General features: G+C 33.1%; 1 protein-coding gene across 1 annotated transcript; it reads right to left on the bottom strand.

Annotated features, from left to right (window-relative positions):
* Nucleotides 1-12,360: 12,360 nt before the first annotated feature.
* LOC145319166 (myosin heavy chain, muscle-like) lies at nt 12,361-23,858 on the bottom strand. The gene is made up of 13 exons (XM_080161075.1): nt 23,730-23,858; nt 22,897-23,052; nt 22,269-22,362; nt 21,786-21,896; nt 20,704-20,860; nt 20,310-20,452; nt 19,940-20,014; nt 19,397-19,506; nt 18,750-18,849; nt 18,453-18,583; nt 17,628-17,760; nt 12,778-17,433; nt 12,361-12,662 (listed from the first exon to the last, which is right to left on the bottom strand). Exons 2-13 carry the CDS (start codon nt 23,049-23,051, stop codon nt 12,657-12,659), a joined length of 5,871 nt encoding a protein of 1,956 aa, XP_080017201.1. The 5' UTR covers nt 23,052; nt 23,730-23,858; the 3' UTR covers nt 12,361-12,656.
* Between the last annotated feature and the right edge of the window lie 2,110 nt (nt 23,859-25,968).

The raw sequence follows: 25,968 nt of genomic DNA, 5'->3' as shown, positions 1-25,968 counted from the left end.
ATGACAACATCCATAAAAGCGAAACTTTGAAACAGTAGGACAAACGAATATTAACACTCATACGGTGAGTGTTAGAACTGAAAAGGCAGAATATAAAATCTATGAGTCTATTTTAAGTTTTAAGTAAAACTGCTTAAATACAGGATACTGGTAAGGACATACTTACATTTTTAGGACTAGATTTTAACGATGCTTTGCCTTTGAAATGGAACATTATAGTAATAGGAATCATTATTACAAAAATCAGATGAATAGAATAATTATAACACATAAATAATTGTTGCTAAAAAAGTTAAAAATCAACATGTTTTAAATCGATGTACGAACTTTCTGGTAATGATTATAGAGTTGCTACGCTTCCTAAATCTTACCTAACTATTATAGGAATTATCATACAAAGTTTGAAAACAAAATTAACAAATAGAGCCAACTGTTCCGGACGTACCAACCTTAAATTAAAAAAGCTTTACTTCTAAAATAATCAGGTATAAATATCCTAAAGTTCAGATCCAAATGTAAACAAGAAATACAACAATAATACTTATAATCTATAATACAAAGTAGAACGATGACTGTTTGTCTGTCCGTCTTTCCCTTAAGATCTCGGTAACCAGGGAATCAGGGAATATACCTACTGGTCCTGTTGTTGTTTTAGGCTATTTTCTTGGGGGGTTGGACACCCCCAACCCCCCCAAAAATAAAAAGTCCCCCCCCCCTTTTTTTTTGTTACTTAGGTAGGTACCTATTTTTTTATGGGGAAGTTAGTTCACATAAAACTACAGGCGGCAGCACCAGAAGTGCTTAATTTTTTTTTTAATTACCTCTTGGGTAACTAGCTATCTAGTACTTATAATAAAGTAACAGGATCTCTGTGGACTATGCATCTATAGCCAAGTGAGTTGTGTATACTGGATGTGTTACAGACGAAAGGATGAGCAGTGAAAGGGAGAAGTAGAATAGCTTCGCTACGTTTTTCCTATAAGTGAATAGTCGAACACAAGACCCCCCCCCCCTCATTCACTATTTATTTGATATTTATAGAAAATAAAAAAGAAGGGGGGGAGTTTTTCGTGTATTTTATCAGTTGGTAGCAGGATAGAACCTCAAGGTTAGGGTGACATATGTATAAAGTCAAAAATTTAAAATAACTACATTGTCGACATCTAAAGACAGTTTATGCTAAATAGCATATATGTATAATATAAGAGGCAATTGGTGACTTCCTATAAAAAATAATTTTGTCCAAAAGAGTGAATGTAAGAAAGACTGAAGACATTGTTTATTTTGGAAATAGGGTATTATATAAAAGATATTTTTATGTTGACATTATAACACAAAATTTTGGCAGGTCCCTTAGTTAACAAGATATTAAAGTGTCTTTTCTTTGAAAAAAAAATTATTGAATCTTTTATATCACTGCATTATTTACATCTGCACCCTATATAAGCAGTTTTAAGCAAGTTATGTTCTACATTTTTTAAATCCTTTAACAAACAAGGTATATTATTTTTCTAACTCTTATGTCCTCTTGATATCTGCTCTACTAAAAAAAACTTTATATTTCTAAAGATAAAAAAAATATTTCACTTTTCTTGAAACAATCAACGAAGAAAAATAACAAAAATATTTCAACTGTTTCACTATCTCCAGATGTAAAGAAACTGATTGACCGCCAGACATGGCACACGCGCGCTTTTTTCACAGTGTATAAGTGTGTTTGTGTGTGTGTGTGTGTGTTTTTGTGTGTAGGCGCGTGCGTGTGTTGTGAGTTTGTGCTTCTTGCTGCACATATATAAAATAACTAACATTCCATTCAGGTTCTTAAACAGCAGGGGTAAAGGGATAGGACTATAGACAATTAATCAAACTTTGTCCCCATCATCTATGCAAGCCTGATTAAAGACAAAGTCATTTCAACTTTTAAGAAAGAAAATTTGAGTTTTATGTAAAGTTTAATTTATATGAGAAATTATAGCTGCGCCCCTAGATAATATGATTTGATCTAACTAAGTTCATTTGTAGTATAAAGTTATTGCATCAGTTGAGAGAATTAAATTGAACCATAGAGTCCAAAAAAAGCAGAAGAATTAGCGTCAAGATTAATTGGTCATTAGACGAAATAAAAGGGGGAAGAGATTTTAAAAGATGGATACATAAGTTTATGGAAACACGGAGAAAAGTTAAAAGAAGAAATCACATAAATCAGAGAAAATAGTAGAACAGTACTAACATATAAAGTTCATAAGTTCATCTTTATACCACTCCACCAAACCATAGTACTAGATTTTTCTTTTTGCATTCTACACTAAAATATCTATAGAAACTCTATCAATTGTAAGAAAAGAGAAAAAAATCATAGGGAATTTTTAAATTCATTTGTTTGTTTAAAGGAAATTATTGTGAATAATAAATGTACTTAAAATTCAAATAAAAAGTAAATTAAAGGTTTTACATCTTGTTACATTCAGAAATTGAAAAGAAAGTATATAAATACATATTTATTATAACGGGTGGCTTACGGTTATCCGAATTAATTAAAATTTGTGACTTTAAGTCAAAGTAATTAATAAACTATCAAATGTTTCAGTAAAGTCAAACTGATATTAAGTGACATAACAAATAACAAAAGTCTTAGAATCATTTTTCTTTTAAAAACTTAAGCGAAGTCTTTCGAAGGGATCTTCGATTTCATGCACTCAAACGCAGCTTTTCTATAAATGATTACTCTTGCTGCATGTTGAGTTAAAATGTTATGTTATTTTATATATTCGTGAGTTTGTCTTGAAACATCTTGTTTCTGGCTAAAATGGCCTTTAAGGTAATTAGGTTACTTTTGATTTTGTAAAAATGAGGGACAGATAGTAAGTAAATAAATGGCAAGGAAAATAACCCTAGTACGATAAACAATTTTATTCCTAAAATTATTTGTTAAAAAGTTTGGATCTATTGTAAGTTTAAAACAACTAATCAAAATTTAATAAATAGCCTAAAGTTTTCAAGTATTCGATTTAGAGAGTGTTTTTATAAAACTTTGGGTACCTATATAATTTACAGTCAAATGTTCCCTTCTCTACCTAAGAAAGGGGTAAAGGAAGAACTGGGTTAATGTTTTTTTTGTCTAATGAATCAAAAAAATTGGCATAAACTTTTAAACTAACAAATGTCTGTTTTTAATAATAATTTTCCTGTCCATGGTTAAAAATTTGAAAAATATGTGATGATATTTAATTCAAAGTAAATCCAGTTATTTCTAGCAAAATTCACCTTTCCACGAAAGTACATAAATATGAACATGTGATGTAAAAATTCACAAATATCTAGAATTAATAAATAGTAGAATAAGGTGAAAAAAAGACAAGGACTAGGGATGGAGCCGATGAAGGGACGATTATGTCCAATAGAAGCAATTCTTATTGAAAATATAATCTAAACTTTAGATCACACATCAAGAGAAAAAAAAGGGGGAAATAAAAAGAAAGCGAAAGAAAGAAAAAAATAAGCAAAAGGAGAAATAATATGAAAGAGAGAAAGAAAGAGAAAAAAAGGAAATGAAAGGACATACCGTTTATAGAGAAAAACTGTGTTTTTTTCTGTTTTTAAAGGTTGAAAGATTAGCGAGGGAAAGAATTATAGATAAAGGAAAGATAAAGAAGGTGGTTGAAGCTGTTGCAGTTAGATTAAGAAATGCGAGGAAAAGTGAATCATCTGCACTTTTAAAAACAATCTGGCCACCACAGCATTACAAAAGTAGCGAACAAAGACACCCAATGTTAAAGAATAGCTTAATAACAAACAAAAAACTTTTTAATATTTTGACTGCAATATATTCAGCTGAAGAGAAATGATGTTTCATGTTTTTATAAAATATTTAGATTTGATTGTGAATATTTTAGTCTAGCATATTTCTTACATAAACTTTTCTACAGAGGTATCACAGGTTAATACATTTATAAGAAAACAAAGACATCCAATAATACTTGTACATTGTACTAATGAAATCAGGAAAATCATCAAAACTGATAAGAAGTTAGATAAAAGTCGATTTTAATTTTTTTTATGTCCGGATATTTGTCAAAAGATCCTACTGTGTTGTGCATATTTTCAAAAATATAACATGTTAAGGCCCGTTCAATTATTTTTTCCTATAGGCTTTTTTAAGTTCTTTGCAATATTATATTATGTTATTTTGAAAGAGATATACTTTTTAAATGCCCTATCAATTAAATTTGTAAAATACAACTGTACAGATTTTTTACACCCTAGTCTGATAAATTTGTTTTAGAGAGATGTATTTTCCATCAGTAAGATTGAAACTGATATACAGAGATAACTTATCTAGCAAAAAAATATTTCTGGTCAATATAATGAACCAGTTAATTCTTCATAAGGTTTATGTTACAAATAGTATATCTGCACTACGGTTAATACATTAGGCTAGTTTCGAATCAAATTATAGTGAATTAAATTACTATATTAGAATAGATATTGTATTTTAAAAATAGTATTTAAGATTAAACTTTATTAGTCAGTTATTTTGTCGTGGAATTTGCCGTCAGTTCTTATCCTATTTTATCATTAATTTTTGAATGCTATTACTATTTATCCTAGTTCTATTACATCTTTACAGCCCCCGTGATACACATTCCATAGAATATAATACAACATTAGGTAAATACCATGGAAAGACGATGGGGGCGGATTTATATAATATTAATATTGAATTCAAAATTTCTTGTTCGTCTTGTGGCCAGAATTGAGATATTCCATAAATAATTTCATACAAATTATTAAGTATCAAAATTGGTCAAAATTTATTTATATTTCTTTTCATGTATTTCTGAGAAGATTCATGCAACCATTGATCGCAACGAGTTTGTATTCATATCATTAGTTTGCATGAAAAATGTGCATCTGTCTGTCAATAATGCTACAAAGATTTAAATTTTGTGAGGGGGAAATGTATTTTAACGACTTCTCCGAATTCATTAATTTCTTGAGGAAATTTCTTAGTTCTATTATATAACTTGCTTTGTCTGTACGTTTTTGATCGAAACGTTTAATGATTTTTCACTGAATAATTTTATTATATGTGTGCTTCGCTACTAATGGATGTAATCGACATTTTTAGCAGCCTTTGTATTCTAAAATTTGCCTCCCATCCTATCTTTATTGCAGAACTTTAGGCAGCCTAACTTTTGGTTGTGGAACAAGTTACAAAGCACAAACAGAAACTTATTAAATATAAAGTGTATTATATGGTTGAAACAATTATGGTTTTAATTAAATATATTACATAAATTATTGTATCATAAAACTTAACATTGAATAAAATATAATAAAATAAAGCAGATTATTCATTATTGAGATTCTGGAGTTTCAATAATAAAACAATAATAACAACATCCATCAGTAGCGACACACAAAAAATCATGGGTTGACAAAACGAAAAAAGGAATTATTGAGCAATATAATAGAAGATATAAGAATGAAAGAAAATCACGAAACTTTATGATATTAACGTCTTTTGTTGCATTGATCGACAGATTGACTGACAAAGTAAGTTGTAAACTGGATGTTCTTTGAAAATGTTAAAAACCTGCCATGGATGTTATAAACTTGAAAACGCTCCATTGGAATGTTAACAAATCCGAGGTCAACCTAAGCTAAGTAAATCTCATTTCTCTAATAGCATTACAGACAGACGAACGGACAAAGTGAATTATAGAGTAGCTCGTAATATCTTTAAAAAATAACATTGAATTTAACATAAGAAAGAAAAGAAACAGCATATCAAGTTATATAAATGCTAAATACTTTATATTATGATTGTTTGCAAAGATAATAAGACTGATGCCAATTCAACATGACAAACACAATTTATTTTCCATATTTAATTAAAGTTTTAAGAATAATATTTAAATTTAGTTGGCACCAAAATAATTTAATTTTTCACAGCATATAAAAAAGGATGCATATTTCCTTTATCTCGTAATTTTTTATTTCAACCCCTTCACCCCTTATTTCCTCCATCTTAGTTAAAAAAAAACATATTTGAAGAGCATGTGTATTTTTAAAAAACAGCCTTGCAAGTTAATATACAACCCTCGCAGTACATAGTTTGGCTAGGCCATTTAATGCTTATATACGGTAAAAATAAAAGTTTTATTTTGGTGTAAATTAGTGAACTTCAGAATAATTATATGATATTGAAATTTATCTGTAATGTTTTATTCTGATTAATATTTCTGTTGAAAGAGCCCTATATATATTTTTGGTGGATGGTTGGATAAATGGTTCACTGTCAACTTAAGCAAATATTTTTGGGGGTATGTGGGGATGCAAAAACGAGTGGAATAAACTAAAAAGTTTTATAGAGTTTTATAGTTTCCAGATAAATGGAAAACCTTTAAAAAGCTGTGAGGAATAGAATATTGAAATAAGTTATAAGGGTCTTTATTCCGTGCTAACTAATTCAATATTTAGCAAATGTGAACCCGCGACCGTGGCTCAACACGTAGCGCATCCGCTCGTCGTCGGGAAGGTGTTAGGTTCGAATCTCGGTCCGACACCGCGTCATAACTAAAGACGTTAAAAATGGTTCCCACTGCTACTATGTCAGATGCGCGACGTAAATAGTTAGAGTGGGGGGAATGCCTTGGCCCAAAACAGTTAGGACTTCTCAGACAAAGGTCGTGCATCACAGAGAGTTGGTTGTCTGTAATGTACTGTACCACGGGTATGAGGTGAAGGACCAAGAGTCTGGCCTTGAGTTGACAAGTTGACTGTTCAGTCCAGGTGCAACTCACCCATACGACATTAGCAACATTAGCAAATGTAAATTGTTTTATTAATGTGATGTTAAGGCTTTCAAAGTTTAAGCAATTAACTTTAATTGTACTATATTTGCAAGTCCTGGCATAATCGAAAATTGGTGTGAGGGGGGGGGTAACTTCTAAATGCCACTATAGTTTTTTTAGGGGCGTAGCCGCTAGTATTAGTACAAAGTAAATGGAACCGTAGTAAATAAATAAGACATTTGAAGCAAAGAAAGTCTTAAAAACATGTTAGTTTTGTACTTTTGCTGTTGATTATATTTGTGACTGTATTTGTTCACCAACTGTAACTAAACTGGGATGAAAGAGTTTTACACTGAGTCAACTAATATAGTTATCTTTGAAATTATATAAATATATTGGCATTGCCCCTAGCTTCTAATAGCTTCATCCAAAGAATGAGTGTGGAATATTTCCGTCCCTGAACTCAGCATTTATTTCTTATTAGTTTAAATAAAATAAATGCCAGTGATCATTTCTTTCAGGCGTTGCTACAAACTAAACGTCTTCCACACTAAAAATCTCCGTCGCATATGCAGAATATTCTGGCCAAATACTATTTCAAATAACGAGCTGTTTGTACTTACTAAAAGTATGAGCATAAAGGATGAAATTAAAATGAAAAGATGGAGATGGCTAGGGCATGTAATTAGAATGGGTTCTCTAAGATCTCCAAAGGTGGCTCTACACTGGAAACCCGAGAACGGGCGGAGAACCAGAGGCAGGCCCAAGAAGACCTGGAGGAAGACTATCCTGGAGGATCTGGAAGAACTGGAGATGGAGTGGGAGCAAATGGAGGAGAGAGCCCAGGACAGAACGGCTTGGAGGATGTTTGTGTCATCAGCCCTATGCTACAACCGTAGCGACGGGCATTAAGTAAGTAAGTAAGTAAGTTGCTACAAAAGACCTACTCTACAAAAGACCTACCCCTACAAAAGATCTACTCTACAAAAGACCTACCCCTACATAAGACCTACTCTACAAAATACCTACCCCTACATAAGACCTACTCTACAAAAGACCTACGAATATATATTGTTATATAAACATCAAATTTATTAATAAAGTAATACATAATCAATACATGGCCGCAGCGCTCGGCCCCCTGGCCTGCCTAGCCGCGGGCGCTCGGCCCCCTTGCCTATAACCTAACCTAACCTTACCTAAATATTGTAAAAAAAAATATTAAAATTTGAAAAAAATCTACCAACCACTTTTTGTAAATCAACGAAATTCTAAAATATAATTAAGTTAATGTACGATTAACATTCATACATTATTACATATAAGTTAGGTAGGGTTAGGTTAGGGTATAGGCAAGGGGGCCGAGCGCCCGCGGCTAAGCAGGCCAGGGGGCCGAGCTCTGCGGCCATGACCTTCTAGCATTACGATTTTTTGTAGAGTAGGTCTTTTGTAGAACCGACGAGTAGGTCTTTTGTAGGGGTAGGTCTTTTGTAGAGTAGGTCTTTTGTAGCAACGCCTTTCTTTCAGGATGGTTGACCGGGTATAACAAATAGCTTTAGGAAAACTTAATTTTTCAAAATTTTTGTTACCATCCAACTGCGCTTTTATTTGTAAAATATATTTCAATTATCATATAAAATTCTATGATTTACTGACCAATATTGAGAAGAAATAACAATAGAAATATAAACGAGATAGCAGGAATATCTTTATTTATTTTTAAATTTTCTGTGTATTATTGTTAACTCTTGATCAAAATTACATTGTTTGTGTATGTTATAAGATAATTTACTACAGTGTACTGTTCTTTTTAATTCTGAAATATTGAATTATTTTGCTTTTATGGGAAATTGTGTGCTTAGATTTGAGGAGTCTAACCTATTTATATTGCGCCTGTATAAAAGAATTATAGCCACATGGATAAAACTGGGAAATATATTGACATCTCTGCAGCCTCAATCAAATGTACAGGGGGATCCTTAAAAAGCTCTCTACGAGATTTTAGCTTTTATCCATCTGTCCTTCATAAACCAAATCACCACAAATTTTTTTTCTTTACAATGCATCAATGGGGATTTTAAAGTCTTTTTATGATTAGTGTGAGTAAAAGTGAAAATAAGTTTTAAATTAGTAATATACCTTTACACTTTTATGATATCAACACATATACCGTCTGACAACATATATCAATAAATAGCAAAGCACATATGAAAAAAGAATGGATTAACAAACGAACAAAGTCTTAGAGCAGAAGACAAATAGTCATAAAAAAGCAAGAAAACATATTACATAGCAATTCTAAAGAATTCTGTCATACTGATTCAACGTTTTAATTAAGAAAATTAAGAATTGAATAAGTATATTACGCTAGTATTTCATTAATGTTTTGCTAAACTGAATATTTGTGTTTTTAAGGGTGTACCAAAGTTTTCACTCTGAACTACTGAAATATTTATGATATGGCTAAATAGCTTAAAACCATCACAGGACCAGTAGGTATATTCTCTGAAGAGTAGAGCTCAATCTGTTTATTGTTTATTAAGCTTCAGACAGACAGACATCGTTCTACTGTGTGTCCATCTAAAACGTTAAGACTAAAACATGATTTTCTCGGCTACAATTTAAGACATATATTTCTATCATTATGTAGAAAATATTACAGTATAAAACATTCATAAGCATGGCAGCTTATTAGTCGTTTTTTAATATTTTGAACTGAATTTTTTTATTATTTTCATATATCTTTGGTATTTTTGTTCCGTTTTTCAAAATTAATTTTGGAAATAGTATTATAAACTGCGAACCAAAAAAATAGGCAAATCGGAATTTTCAGAATAGCAGCTTTAATATTTATTTTGGATAACTTTACTGTAAATATGAAATGTATATGCATCTTTTGGTTACAAGTTTCCACTGCTAATTTTTTATTAGTCAGTACAAATGAAGCACAAGATCTCAAAAACAGCATTTGGGAGAAAAACTGGTGAACCAAAAAGATTTGCAAATCCAAAACAAATCAATAAAAAAGCGATTTTTTTCACTTTTCTCCTCTTTTAAAGATTGATTCTGGTAGATTAACTATTTTTTAAGGGATTTTTGCATTGATTATTATGAAATATGGTATAAGGTAGAAAAAAAATGATTTTTCTTAATAAGAAATATTAGAAAAAAGAAATTCGACCCCTATCACTTTAGAGGACAGTTTTTAAATCTTGATTTTGAGGATGATGGCCTTAAAGATGCTCCTACTGGTGGAAATGGTGAGCAAAATGTTATCAAAGTGCATGCCCATGATGACCACTTATATATTGAACTATGATCCAATTTTTGTCTTCATAGCAATCTTTAATGGAGCCTCCCGACAAGAAATATAAACATCTTCTAAAAACTACAGTAATTACCATATGAATTGGTGTAATTAAAATTGTAATTTTTTTCTTTTTTAACACTGCTTGGCTGGGGGCTGCTATGAATACAAAAATTGAACCAAATTCAATATACAAGTTGTCATCATGGAGATGCACTTTGATAACATTTGGCTCACCATCACTACCCGTAGGAGCATCTTAAAGGCCATCATCGTTAAAATCAAGATTTCAAATGGATTTTTTAACACATAAAAAAACATTTTTGTGTACTCTTGAGGGTAATTTTTATCTTTGACATGTATTTAGCTTCATCCATGAGACTGGAGGTCAGCAGCTGTCCTCTAAAGTTATAGGGGTCGAATTATTTTTTTCTAATATTTCTTATTTAGAAAAATCATTAACTTTTACCTTATACTATAAAGTGTGTTACCTTTTTTTATGTTTTATTATTATTTGGCCACAACTTGGTCAAAAATGCTCACAAATCAGACCTTTTTGATACTCAAATGGTTCCTTTACAAGTCCAATCAATCAGTTTTAAGATATCTTTATATTTCAAGGAAAATTGATGAAAATACTAAAAACGGCAAATTTGGGTGTTACCTTTTATATGCACAGATACCAGAAAAAATACTTGTTTTTACTTTTCTGTCATTTTTAAAGTTTGATTCTGTTAAATTGGCTATTCTTGAAGGGATTTATGCATTGATTATACTTAAACATAATATTGGACAGAAATTAATGTATTTTGTTAGCCATAATAATTAGCCCAAAAAGTAAAACAAAAAGTATTATGGTAAAAAAATGATAATCTAAATCTTAATTTTGGTGATGATGATCTTAAAGATGCTCTTGCTGTTGGTGATGATGACCCAGATGGTATCCAAATACATTCAGCATTATGACAACTTATCTATTAAACTATGGTCCGAATTTTGTATTTGTAGCATTCTCCAATCAATGGTTTTTAAATTCTCCAATTCATAAGGTAAGTATAGTAGTTTTTAAAAGATGGTTATATTTCTTGTTACATATTTTATTCATCCCAAAAATTAAGATTTAGATTATCATCATTTTACCATATTAAAAAACTTTTTGTTTTACTTTTTTGGCTAATTATTATTGCTAACAAGTATTTAATTTTATCCTGTCAACTGGAGGTTGGCAGCTGTCCTCTGAAGTGATAGAGGTTGAATTTCTTATTTTCAAAATTTTCTCTCTTTGAAATACATTAATTTCTGCCCAATATTATGTTTCAGTATATTTCAATGCATAAATCCCTTAAAGAATAGCCAATTTAACAGAATCAAACTTTAAAAATTACAGAAAAGTAAAAATAAGTATTTTTTCTGTTGATTTTATGGTATCTGTGCATATAAAAGGTAACACCTAAATTTGCTGTTTTAGTATTTTCATAAATTTTTCTTGAAATATAAAGATATCTTAAAACTGATTGATTGGGCTTGTAAAGGAACCATTTGAGTATCAAAAAGGTCTGATTTGTGAGCATTTTTGACCAAGTTGTGGCCAAATAATAATAAAACATAGAAAAAGGTAACTCATAATAACTAATGCATAATCCCTTTAAAAATCATTAATTTATCAGAATCAATCTTTAAAAGAGAAAAATAGTGAAAAAAATCACTTTTCTGTTGGTTTGTTTAGGATTTGCATATCTTTTTTGTTCACCAGTTTTTCTCCCAAATGCTGTTTTAGATCTTGTGCATCATTGGTGCTGATTAATAAATAAATAAGGGTGGAAACATGTAACCAAAAGATGCATCTACATTTCATATTTACAGTAAAATCATCCTAAATGAATAATAAAGCTGCTATTTTGAAAATTCGGATTTGCCTATTTTTTTGGTTCGCAGTTTAGTTAAATTTACTATAATCATTATATATCAGGAAATAATTATTTCGATGTTTTCAACAAATTATACTATTGGAACTAGTTTTTCAAAAAATTAATTTTTTAAATATTAATAGATGTTACCCTAGAATTTTAAAAATAATTTAATTCAGCGGCAGCGTTCTAAGGCAGCCGCCGGCTGCAACGGTCTGTGGGAAGACACCTGCGAAGTTTTTAAGTCTCTTCATAATTTATGAATGTTGTTATTCTTGTTTTTTAGCCGATATGTTTAGAATTATAATTGATAAATAGAAATAAAAGTTAAATTAAATGAACAATAAGATTAGCATGCAATGATTTATTCTACAATATGGTCATCATTAACAATAACCAAAACCATATAACTACAGAAGAGCAAATCTTAAACTGTTTGAAAATAACTACAGTTATCGTTTTGCACAAGAATAAAAGAACAACTAATTAAGCTCCAGTCATTTTAAGAGTTTGGGGGGATTATATATTTTGTTCTCTAACTAAATCTTCTTTAGTTATATGGTGATAAATATTTCTATAATTTGTTTCCATTTCCAAGTTCATTGTTCCATGAGTCAGTCCAGAATCAGGGCGTGGTCAGGTGACTTAAACCTAAAATGAGATACATAATTTAAAAGGGGATTCTTTTTCAATGATAAATAATAAAAATATTATGATAAATAATTCCTGATCTATGTGTTATAAAATATAATTTATAAAAACTTACGGGTGCAGGAGTCACAGAAGGTCCTCTAGATGCCCTGTACTTCATGATGTTTGCCTCACAAAGCTTACTCCTCTCCTCAGACTCCTCAAGGTCCTGCTGGGCCTTGCGGTACTTTGCCAGATTGATGGCAGCAATCTCTTCGGCCTCTTCAATCTGCTTCTTGTAGGATTTGATCTTCTGCTGAAGCTTCTCAACCAGATCAGTGATGCGATCCTGGTTCTTCTTGTTCTCCTCCTGCTGGAAAAGCAGTTCCTTGACACGTCTCTCACCCTTGGTGATATTTTTGTGCACCTCATCAGTCTGATGGATGGTATTGTTCAGGGCAATCTCAATGTCAGTAGCTCTAGATTCAAGCTTGGCAGGGATCTGGGCAGCACCTCTAGCCATAGCAATAGAAGCATCCTCAGCCTTTCTCTGCATTTCAACAAGAGAAACTTCAGTGGCTCTTGCAGCCTTCTCCTGGGCATTAGCATGATCTTGTTCAGATCTAAGCTCATCAGCAAGTCTGCCTGCATCAACCATGGCTTTCTTAGCTTTCTCCTCAGAGTTCTTGCATGAAGCAAGCATGTTATCAAGGTCAGCCTGCATCTGGTGGATATCATTCTCAAGCTTCCTCTTGGCATTAGTCAGAGCAGCATTGCTGGCATTCATGTCAGTGAGATGCTCACGAGTGTCAATAAGCTCCTGTTCTACCTGCCTCTGGCCTCTGATGGCAGCATCAAGGAGAGCCTTGGATTCCTCCATCTCACCAGCAATAGCATTAGCTTTGCGGTCAGTTAGACCAAGCTGTTCAAGAACCTCATTCTTAATTTTTCTTTCCTCTTCAATAGCAGCATTGACATCACCCAGTTGCATATGGGTTCTCTTTATGGCCTTCTTTGCCTCAGAGTGAGCCTTGTTGGCGTGATCTAGAGCAATCTCCATCTCATTTATGTCAGACTCATACTTCTTCTTGATTCTCAAAGCCTCTTCCTTGGCTCTAGATTCAGCCTCCAGAGATGCCTGCATGGAGTCAAGAGCTCTCTGGTGATTTTTGCGGGAGTGATCAAACTCCTCTTCCTTCTCCTGGATTCTTCTGTCAATCTCTTGTCTCACTTGAGACATCTCCAATTGAGCTCTCAGAACCTTGTTTTCTTCTTGTTCCAGAGCAGCCTCTGCTTCTTCAAGAGCAGTCTGCAGTTCTTCCTTCTCTACTTCAAGCTTCCTCCTAGTTTTGTCAAGCTCATGCATAGATCTACCACCCTCTCCAAGTTGATCAAGAAGATCCTTGATTTCTTCAGCAAGGTTCTTGTTTTCTCTCTTTACAGTGTCAAGATGCTCAGCAATTTCCTCGTTGGCAGACTTGATTCTGAAATATTCAGAGCTGAAGTTGCGGCACTCACACTGGCTGGCAGTAATCTCATTTTGAATATCTTCAGCCTTCAGTCTCCATTCATTAACAACCTTATCAAAGTTGCGGCCTCTCTTTTCAATAATGGTAGCATTGGTGTTATGTCTTTCACACTCAGCACTAAGTTCATCAAGTTCAGCCTTGGCTCTTGCCTTGGATTTCTCCAGAGATGAAATCTTCTCCTGCAGGGATGAAATAGTATCCTCAGCTTCAGCAAGTCTTCCAGCAAGCTTAGACTTATCTCTATCAATTTCCTCAGCACGTGCTACACCTTCAGTTTCATATCTGGTCTTCCAAAGCTGGATGTCAGCAAAGGCCTTAGACAGCTGTCTCTCAACCTCCTGCTTGGCATCATACTCCTCATCAAGATGCTCTTTCATAACTTCAAGCTCATGCTGTAGGTTTCTCATCTTGCCAAGAAGATTGATTCTCTCCCTAGTTTCAGCTTCAGCTAATCTCTTGGAATCTTCTAACTGGGTAGTCAAGCTAGTTCTATCTTTGCTGAATTGAGCAGCTGTGCGCTCAGCTTCCTCAAATTGGTGAACAAGGTCACAGTTTTCAACAGTGAGCTTTCTCTTCTGGCCATCAGCCTCGTGTAGAGCCCTCTGGAGCTCCTCAAGTCTGGCCTGGTTGTCAAAGATGTTCTGTTGAATCATCTTACCATGCTTCTCAAGTGAGGACTTTTCCCCCTGTTCAGTTCCAAGGATTGCCTGGGCCTCCTCAAGTTCTAAAGAAACTGCATTTCTTTCCTTCTCGACCTTAGCCTTCATCTTGTTCAGCTGGTCAATCTGTTCTCCCATTTCAGAGATAGCAGAGTTGTGCTTCTGTCTAAGCATAGCAAGAGTAGATTCATGAGTGATGTTAGCCTCATCAAGCTCCATCTTGAGCTTGGCAAGCTCCTCCTCTCTGCGAGTGTTAAGGGCAATCTGGGCAGCTGTGTTACTGCCGGTTTCTTCCAGCTTTTCATTTAGCTCATCCAATTCTCTTCTTAGAGTTCCTCTGCCCTTGTCAGCTCTGGCTCTGGCTAATCTCTCAGCCTCAAGCTCCTCATCAAGTTCTTCAAGACGGGTGCCTAATTCTTTGATCTGGTTGTTAAGTTTGCCTCCAAGAGTGCCCTCATCCTCAATTTTGCCTTGAAGAGAGCTACACTCCTTCTCCTTACGCTGAAGAACCTGTCCAAGTTCAATCTTATTCCTCTCCAAGTCAGTAACAGTTTCCTGGGTTAGCTTAAGGTTGCCCTCAACCTGTCTCTTCAACTTTTCAATGTCACCCTTGTGCTTCTTTTCTCTCTCCCAGCTGTCTTCAACCTCATCAAGGCTCTTTTCAAGTCTGATCTTAAGCTTGTTAAGATGGTTGCATTTGTCCTCATATGATTGAATTTGCTCTTCTTCCTTCAGCTTACTCTCGCTGATATTTTTTTTCTCCTTATTCAGCTTGTTGACCAGCTCTTCCTGATGGAGGCATTCCTCCTTCATTTGCTTAATTTGAGCATCCTTGTCAGCCTTTTCATCCTGAATTTGAGCAAGTCTGGTCTCACACTCTCTCATTTCCCTGCCCAAAGCAGACTGGGTAGACTCTGTCTTCTTGAGAGCCTCAGAGAGACCCTCAATGTTCTCATTCTCATTTGCAATTTTCTGGTTCAGCATGTTGATTTCTTTCTGCAGACCAGATTTAATGTCTTCAAGCTTGGTAATTTTATCCAAGAGATCCTGCTTGGCATTAGTACCACCAGCAAGGGAAACCTTAATCTCATCAACTTCAGTAGTAAGACGAGCATGCTTCTTCTCAGCATCCTCTCTCTCTCTGATAACTTCTTCCAAATGTTCTTGGGCATAAGCAGTTTTGGCAGCCAGTTCCTGCTTGAACTCTTCAAATCTTCCAGACTTAAGGTTAGGCTTCAATCCCAACCAGAGAGTCCACCACAACCATTTCTTGCCGATCATGTAGTTTCTGATGCTTCTCTGAGCAACCAACAGACCCATCTTGTGATCCCAAAGCTTCTTGTAAATTCTTCTGGCATAGTAGGCTCTAATAGCACCCTGCAACATGGCAACAAGTCCATGGACAGTGTCATCACGATATTCCTCCATGAGACCCAAGATACCAGCACGGAAGAAGATCTTGGTGTGACCATACTGGAACTTGTCACCAGTCATCTGGATCTTGTCCATGATAGCATGGGTGGCAGCAATATTCTTCTTCTCCTCAGTTACTGGCCTCTTGACCTTCTTCATAGCCTGATGGGCATCCTTGGGGGCAAGAATAGCATATCTGCTTCTGAAGTCGGCATACATGACTCTGTTAGGGAAACCCTTACGACAGATACGAATACCCTCAAGCACACCATTACATGTCAGCTGGTGCATGACAAGGAAGGGATCAACAACTCCAGGCTTCTTGTGGTTGTTAGGGACAATACAACGGATGAAAGAAGGCTCAGTAGACATCAACATGTTGATCAAGTTGTTCAGCTGATCTCTGAAGTAAGAGGTGACAGTCTTAAAGTTTGCCATCTTAGCAGCAGTCTTTGACTTGACAACAACTCTCTTCTTTCCGCGTCTATGTCCAGGTGGTGGAAGATCTTCCTCTTCCTTTGTCTGGCCAGGATGGTCAGAATAGCACTCAACCATCAGCTTGCATGAACTACATTTTTTCAGCAAGTCGACAACAGTATCATTGATAGGGTCTCTGTTTTTGTCCAGCCATCCAGTAACATTGTAGGACACAGTACCAGCATAATGAACAACAGCAAAGTGAGCATCCTTGTCAGTCTTAGAGCAAGCCTTGACAAAGTTGTTGTGTTTGCCAAGATGTTGGGCCTTGAGCTTAGCCTCAAATGTTTGATCAGAAGCCTTTGGATAGATGGTCTCCTCTTCAAGAATAGGCAGAACTCCCATGGGCTTCTCAAAGAGATCAATACAGGCAGCCAAGTCCATACCAAAGTCAACAGACACCCATTCAATACCCTCTCTCATGTATTCCTCCTGCTCGAGCACAAACATGTGATGGTTGAAGAATTGCTGCAGCTTTTCATTCACAAAGTTAATACAAAGCTGTTCAAAGGTGTTGAACTCGAAAATCTCAAAACCAGCAATATCCAAGACACCAATAAAGTTAACTTTCTTCATGGTAGGATCAATCAGAGTGTTATTGCACATGTCTACAAGGTATCTAAAGAGACGACCAAAGACGTTCTTGATAATAGAGGCAACAGCAACAGTGACAGAGTTTACGTTCTGAGTCTTGTTAACCCATTCAGCACCGACCTAAAACAGTTGATTTAATTAATTTATTTCTTAATGATAGGGAGGAAATTAAAATATGTCTATAGAAAGTATAAATATTCAATAAATCTAACAACAAACTCAAAAGGTGATATTAAATTGATTGTCCTTAAATTTTGATTCAAAATAAATATTGTTTAACTTGTTTAGCAGTAATTTAAAATTAAGGAAAATACCTTAAACTTCGGGTTGATAAATCTATCATACAGCTCCTCACCAGAGCCAGCAAAGCCAAGGATCTCATTAGCCTTATTACCAGCATCCAGATTCTTGGGAGAGGCAACCTCACCCATGCCCTGGAACTCAAGCCTGAAATATAAGTAAAATATATCTATAAACACCCACAGCCATACATATGAAATTTTAAACTTGGTAAAAATTGGCTAACGGCCTTGTAACGTGTTAAATACACAATTTGAGACATTACAAATGAAAAGAAATTACGATGACAATCAAAATAAATTGAATCGGAGGAAGGACAATGGTATAGAGAGATAATTCTTATTCTAACCATTTTTGCATGTGTATATCTCTAGAGTGTGTCACTAATGAGAAAATTAGATCTGTAATTATCTAAAGATATATTAACAACATCCATAAGTAGCGAAGCAACTTTCAATAATATAAATCACGAAACCTTTTTAAAATGTATATTGTATAATGGTCTTTTCTGATAAGAAAAACGTTAAGATCTAAAATTCAATTTAGCACCCCAACCAATAGTAAGTCTTTATAAAACTTGGTCAAAATATGTAGAATTTTAATTTATTAATCACTAAAAAATCCAATCGTTTATCTTGAACAGGAGTTGAGAAAATAAAAAAAAACTTGAAAAACTAGGCATTGATCTAGTACACCAACCAAAAAGGGTATCCTAGTAAAAATTAATGGAAATATGTAGAGTGTAAACATATTCAATCATATCGTTACGGACTTACGGACTGACTGACTGACGGACAGACAAAGTGAATTATAGAGTAGCTTAGCTACTAAAAACTTACTGAGAAAGAATCATACAGATGGCGGACACCTTGTAGACATCAAACTTCTCCTCATGAGTAAATCCAAGGATATCAAAAGCTTCATCCATGATCATCATCTCTTCTTCGTCATCAATGGACTCAACTTTAACCTAGAAATAATCATTAATAATCTTTTTACCAAGTTGCACAATGTGGGTTACAAAATTTAAAAAACAAAAAATGTCAATTAACTAAAATGTCATTTGGTCTGTCCATGAATCTGTATATCAGTATTATGTTGTAAATTTGATCAAATTTTTTTAATGTAAAGTATACCTTGCCCATAGAGACGCAGGGATAGTCGTAGATGTTATCAGAGAGACATTCATGCAGGTCAACCTTGTGGGTAATCAAGAAGTAGAAAATATGGTAGCATCTGAAATAAAGTAATCAATAAAACATAATATTAAAAAGTAATAATGTGGTCTTTCTATTAATATGTAATTTTTTAAACAAATTTTGATATCATCTAGATTAAATTTACTTAATCCAAAAAAATGTGTTTCTATCCCTGATATATTCATATTCTACAATGTGCTTGCTAAACTATTTCTATATGACGGTAAATTTGTATGTTGGGGCGCAATTTACCAAACTTTTACAATCTCTGCTAGTAAAACTTTGAGCGGGGAAATAGAGGGTATTAAAAACAAACGATATAAAAGGGAATAAATGAGTTATGATATGAATTATCAATAGTTTTGTGAGTATTAAAAGATTCATATAAGCTTTATAGCTTATATATCTCAGGGTGGCTGTTAAATAATGCTCTCCTCACCACCCCCGCTGAAGATAAAAATTTGTCAAAAATAGTTTTTGTCTTATCAAATGATAGCATGTGTAATTTAAATCATTTATGGAACATTTTGAATCTAAAAAGTTTGTCACGAGACAGAATATTCCTACCCTTCAGCGCAACTAACCTCTCATTTGGAGATTGGTAGGTAACTCTAGACTTCTCAAGCAAGTAAGTCTCAATATCACCACCAGCCATCTTACCCATGTTGTTGAACCACACACGGATAAACTTACCCTAAACAAATGGTAATAAAAGAACACGACAAACATTTTACTTTTTTGTTCTTAATATATACTTGCAGGTTTAGGAATTTAGGATATGTAGTAAGATTAGTATAAAAAAAAGAAATCAGTAAAGGTAAATTTTTCTTTCCTCAAATTAAAGAAATACTAATTTTTGGTCATTAAATTAAATTTTAAAACTAGAAACCAAAAAAATCTTATTAGAACTTAATTTATTTGAATGTATGCTTTACAAAAATATACTTATGTAATTTTTCAATTAGGTTTAAACTTTTTTTTAGTAATTTTCTTTTAGTAATCTTTAGATTCGGTTATTCATCAAATTTAATTGAATATATATTGATATGCCTTAGGTTATATTATCTCAGATGACAATCTGACCCTTTCACAAACAATCTAAACTAAAGTAAAGTTTAAAAACTTACGAATCTGGAAGAGTTATCGTTCCTGACAGTCTTGGCGTTACCGAAAGCCTCCATAACAGGATTGGTTTGCACAACCTAAATATGTCAAATTTTTCAAGAACAAAAAATTTTAAAGGGGGGGGGGAGTTTTATGGATCCACTTGTCTATCATGGTTCTAAACCATCTCCTCTACGCCCCCCCCCCCCCCTGTCAAAGAAATGTGTTTAAATCAATTTCTTATTATTTTGTAATTGAGGATTCTTATTACTTTGTAATTAAGCATTAGATCCCTTCCGCCACTATTAAATTTCCTGAATTAGGCTTTAGTCTATACAAATTACTATGTCAACAAATAAATTATATTAATCCAGCTTGTAATTGTGTTTTTACCTGATCCTCAAGAGAGGCTTTCTTGCTGTCTCCCTTCTTGCCAGTGGAGCCGACGAAAGCGAAGTATGTGATGACCTTCTTGGTGTTCTCAGTCTTACCAGCTCCAGACTCACCGGTAATCAGGATGGACTGATTCTTAGCCTCTTAAATAAGAATAAACTTTTAAACCTTTCTTTGCCTAGTAACTTTTTAAAACACAATATTTACTTATTTTTTAGAAGGTGGTGGGGGGGGGAGTAAAAGTGGGAACCCAGTAAGTTGGGCATGTTTATAAAAAAATTCTCATCACAATTATTTCCAAAAAAGATGAATTAATAAAAATAAGTCAGGGTAAAAGAAAAACTTTGATCTTCTAGTTGTGACACACTTAATTAACCTTTTTAAAAATACTTACTAAGGCACATAGCGTGATAAGATCCCTCAGCAATAGCAAAGATATGGGGGGGCACCTCATTACGCCTCTTGCCACGGTACAGACCGACAGTTCTCATGGTGTAGATGGGGAACCTCTTGTAGGGGTTGACAGCAATACAGAAAAGACCAGAGTAGGTCTAAAAGCAAAGATAACATTATAAATTAATTACGAAGCATAAATGCATAAATCACCATAATTTAAACATGAACAAACAGATAGAATTAGGACAAAGTGAGTAGTTGAAAAAAGTGCTTTTTATGGTCTAAACTACGATGTTATGCAAATATCTTAAAGGGCTTTAAAAATAATTTTTAACAAGAAATCATAGAATTCAAAAAAACCTGATTGATAAAATATTCCTTTCTTTTTTTAAAAAAATTATAAAAAGTAATTAATTAAAACATTTTCAAAAAGAGTTAATTTTATTGAAATTAAATCTTGAGAGGATTCATTTAGTTCAAATAAAAAAAATAATCTTTTATGTAGTTTCATTGTTAACAGAATTAATAAAATACTTTTAAAGAATTTTCTTTGATATTTTATTAATATGCATTTATAAAAGGGGGGGGGGGTAATGCAACCATCTCGTAATCAATGATTAAATGGCATTTAGAATTCGAATTTCGATCTGAAATTTTGCATAAATAATCCTTGGTAGGTCTATTTTCCCTAAATCGAATAAAAAGTTGGAAAAGTAAAGGCTAACGGCTGGCGGCTCAGATTTAGGGAAAACAGACCTACCAAGGATTACTCATGAAAAATTTCAGATTGAAATTCGAATTCTAAGTGCCATTTAATCATTGATTATGAGATGGTTGCATGAACCCCCCCCCCCCCCCCTTACTTGGAACAAATAAAAGAAAAAAAGTAAATGGAAGGTTTCATTTCAATAAAAAAATATAATAAAATAATGTCTTTTGATATATTACCCTAGACACGTGACTTAAGAATCTTACTCCAACCCGCAAGAAAACAAAATCATACAAATGTAGTTTCTAGTCACGTGTATTATTATACCATAAAATCTTATAGGTGCAACTTTACTATAAACAAATACTTACATAGATAAGCCTCTCAACATATCTTCCCTTCAGGTTGAAGAGAACAGAGGCGTCGTTCAGGTAGGTCAGGTTAGACATGTCCTCACAACAATCATACTTTGGAGGGTTCACCTAGTACAATACATATATTACAATACACAGTTAAAACCATCATATAAAGTAAAAGGACCCCCAGATTATCTCGCTAATCAATAAACCCATCCGGTTCTCTTTTACATTAAAGCTTCTTATAGTTCCGGGAAAGTTTATAACTATTTTGGATAGAATGCATCCACCTTTCCGCCACTCCCTCCTAACATTTTTTGCTTTTTTTCTAAAACTAAGATTGAAAGTGAAGGATGAACTCAACACTCCACCCTTAAGTTCTTAAAAGAGAACTCTAGAGGAGTATTCGCTAGTAATATATATATAGTAAGACATAAATTATATATAGATACTATTTATTGCGAGGTAGATTTTCACATTGACGCTGAAGTTTCATACCTGTGTTACCAGGTCAGCCTTGAACTCCTTGACCTCACCAGTGGCGTTGATCTTAACCTTGATCTTGTTTCCATTAGTCTCCTCAATCATGCCTGCACGGATCACACAATTTTAGCAACAAAGTTTTATCAAAAGTGATTAATATAAGGGAAGTAAATAGGAAGAGAAATTTCTTTTTTATTTTTGTCATAATGGAACTTTTGTTGAAAGTAATGTTTAACCATAACTAACCCAACAATTAAATAAATAATACAACGGGAAAAAAACTGTTTTAGCTTAGCCTTCAATTATTATCAAAGGAACCAGTTTCCAAATAATTAAATGAATATTAGCATTAGAATTTTGGCACTTTTTCTCAATAAATTACTATTATCTATTAGTTTCCTTTCTTTGGCTACTTAAATTTTTGCTCATTTTATCAGAAGTTATCAAGTTATTAAATCATCTTGTCCCTTTTCTTGCTAAAAGCTTTGACCAATATGGAATGTTTGTATATCTAATAGATTATCTAACCAATAAGTTAGTAGTCGTTACTTTGCTTTTATAAACAATGTCATGCTTGTTTATGTTTTAACGCGAAAGTTTAAGCAAATTCATCTATAATTTGAGCTGCAAAAGTGTCATTCCTTCAACGAACTTCTCCTCTGTGTGAGGAACATAGCAGGACCTCTTGGGGTCATACGCCTTCTCAGAGATCTTCTTCTTGATCTCCTGGGAGACGAATAGGAAGGGTGCTGGGTCGGGGTCATCCCCTCCCTTCAACTCAATCTTCGTTCCAGGCATCCTAAGAAAATTAGTTAAAATAAATCATACTAAAAAAATAAAGCACAAAACCATTAGATTTTTAAAAAAGTGAAAGCAGCAGAGTTTATTTGTGTATGTGTGCTGTAAGAAATGCCTATCTGTGGACCGATCTAATTCTCCTTCACTATGAGGCAATATAAGATTCCAGGAAGGTTCTTTAAAATATTTTTGGATAGTTACCTCCAAACTCTCAATCGGCAATATAAAAATCCCCCCCCCCCCCCTCCATAAAAATAAATTTCTTAATTTTAAAACTAAATTGAATTGAATATGATTTACAAACTATCCCCCCATCCTTCCACCTTAGACGCATAGGTGGCAAAGTCGTTAGTGATTTTAAAAGATATAAAATGGGCAGGGAATGTAAATAATATTGCTGGGGAAAAACATATACACACATCAAACACTTTAATTATAATTGAAAATTCAATTATAATTTTTAATATATTCTTTAAAAAGGTTTAAATAAATTTAAATCAAAGAGTAAAAGTTAAAGTATTTCTTTCAAAAGGGTAATTATATAAAATAGTTTGTATATGCGTTTTTATTTTCTAAAGCTTATTAAAACTTGAAATAAATCTTGAAATATTACGGCTAAAATTATAATTATATTATAATTTATCATAAATAGCTAACTAACTCTGAATCTAGTTGTACCTTTATGAGTTTGATGGGCGTGTGATTCCTTGCTGATCACGTCCTCTCAACTGAAGATTTGCTAGACTCTGCTGGCCTTAGGTCACCTCGCTTGACCGGAAATTTTTGCTGAACCAGCGAAAATCCAACGAGCAACAGGGACATTACAAGGGAAGTGAGAAATTGAGGAAATATTGGGGTTTAAATGAAGAAAATAAAAAGGGAAAGCTTTTGATGAAATGAGTCATTAGTGCTGATCATGCATAATTTAAAATGAGGGCCAGTGAAAGCAATATTATTCATAAATATCCTTTACAAATATTCACCTTATACCGATTATATGCTTGTTTGAATTGTTCTATCGATTTAAAAAATGTAAGTTGATTTCTATAACAGTTAGGTACAATTTAAAAAGCATAACAACTACATAATCGTACGTCCATTTAATATGATATACTTATCTTTATCATCTGATTTTGATACAATATTTCTAGAACAACAAGGTACAATATTTTAAGCGAAGCATCTCTATAATCAATTCCTAAAAATGTAGAAATGTCCTTAAATATAATGCTGTTTTTAAGCAATTTTACAACACGTTTATTTACAATTTCTTATATACCTTTAAATTTATATTCTGCTTATCAAGTATTGATACTTTACAAACGTTTGTTCAACCTTGGAATTCAGAGCTTAGCTTTTATGGATGTTGTCCTCCTTATATTTGTGAAATTTATATATTAAATTAGCTATTTTTCATTATTCATATTGATTTAGAATTTTAGTTAGTTTTTGTATCGAAATGATATTATGCTATTGCGTTAAAAACATTATATTTCAACCATTACTACAATAAAAATCTGTTTTTCGTTTAAAAATTTTATATCCATCCTTTTTTTGAAATATTGAGCTCTGATTATTAAAATATAAATGTATAATTTTTGTGTTCAATTATTATATTTAAAGCTTCTAAAAAATAATTAAAGGATAAAAAACAATTTGCTAAAAAAGGAGAACAACTAAAAAATTAACCTGCCAAGAAATTTTTAGAGTATGTGATTTTTTACAAATAGCAACTGAGAAAATTTACTTACCCTGACAGAGATTCGATATTATACAGACCGTATCTTACAAACTTACGGACATTAAGTAGCTTCGCTACATAACTGAAATGGGGAAAATAAAGTGACCAGAAGAGGGAATTTTATAATCAAGGATAATTTAAATGATTTCTTAGATATGTCAGCTAGGTAATTAGTAAACAGAGAAAAACATTTAGTAAGTATCAGGGTGTTTGTGTATTTATAGTTTATAATAAATTTGCTAACTGCTGGACCGACATGGTACTCTTAAGAGTCAGACAAAAACTCTTATCAGATAATCTCTATCACAAAGTACTCAAAGTTTTTAAGCAAATGTCCCTTACATCCCTACTTCTTCCTTTTAAAATGTCCAGATTAGCTGTTAAAATTAAACCGCCTGATAAACTAGCCATTTATTTTTCCTAGCTTTAGATTTCAATCAACTAAGTCAATCTGTGACTAGGGACAGGGTAAATAAAATGAAATTATTGAAAAGAAAAGGACAAAATGTATAAGTGTGAATTCTTTATTTGTGAATGTTTCTTATTGAATAGCAAGACACACAAGTATGTACAAATTTGCATACAAATTCTCTATCCCCCCTCCCTATCCCGCTTAAAAGACAACCTCGAAAAAATTGAAACTAAATTTTTTCTGAAGTGTATTTCCATGTCAATGTTTAGTCTCCTCCTCTAAATTTAGGAAATATTACTAATCATAAGAAACTTTGATATTGATTCTACGTAAATTGAGCACATCGATTATATGGGCACAGTACCTTCGATCTAAGTAAAATCAACAGTTAATTTAATGTATATTGAGAAAATTATAGTTATTAGCACATTGACTTTAGGAAAGTGTTTAATTTTATTTATAATTGAGGCATTCCTAAAATCATGGCTCAAGCGTGGGTCACTTGTAAGTCGAAAGGAAAAGTTTTATACCTTTAAAAGTCAGAAAAATGTTTAATTATGATAGTGGTAAAAATATTCAATAATGGGGTTTTGTGTATTTTTTTCATATTATACAACTTTTTTTTCACATATCTTTTCAAGTAAAACTTCTATGAGGGAGGTATAGTAAGGATCTTTAGAACTTTAAACTTGGCGTGGGTTATCATTTGTTTTCTTGTTAAAGCTAGTTTGCTCCAAGAGGTTTGATCGAATAAATTTTTCGTA

The sequence above is a fragment of the Acartia tonsa genome, chromosome 5, assembly GCF_053477335.1.
Source record: "Acartia tonsa isolate MP-2025a chromosome 5, ASM5347733v1, whole genome shotgun sequence".
NCBI lineage: Eukaryota > Metazoa > Arthropoda > Copepoda > Calanoida > Acartiidae > Acartia > Acartia tonsa.
This window is presented reverse-complemented; position numbering and strand designations above follow the sequence as displayed.

Excerpts from the sequence above, each read along its gene's own strand:
- LOC145319166 (XM_080161075.1), bottom strand. The coding sequence starts at position 23,051 with ATGCCTGGAACGAAGATTGAGTTGAAGGGAGGGGATGACCCCGACCCA. Across the intron at positions 22,363-22,896 it reads ACAGAGGAGAAGTTCGTTGA|AGGCATGATTGAGGAGACTA; the intron begins AGGAATGACACT and ends TGTGATCCGTGC. Across the intron at positions 20,453-20,703 it reads TTATCACGCTATGTGCCTTA|AGGCTAAGAATCAGTCCATC; the intron begins GTAAGTATTTTT and ends TTCTTATTTAAG.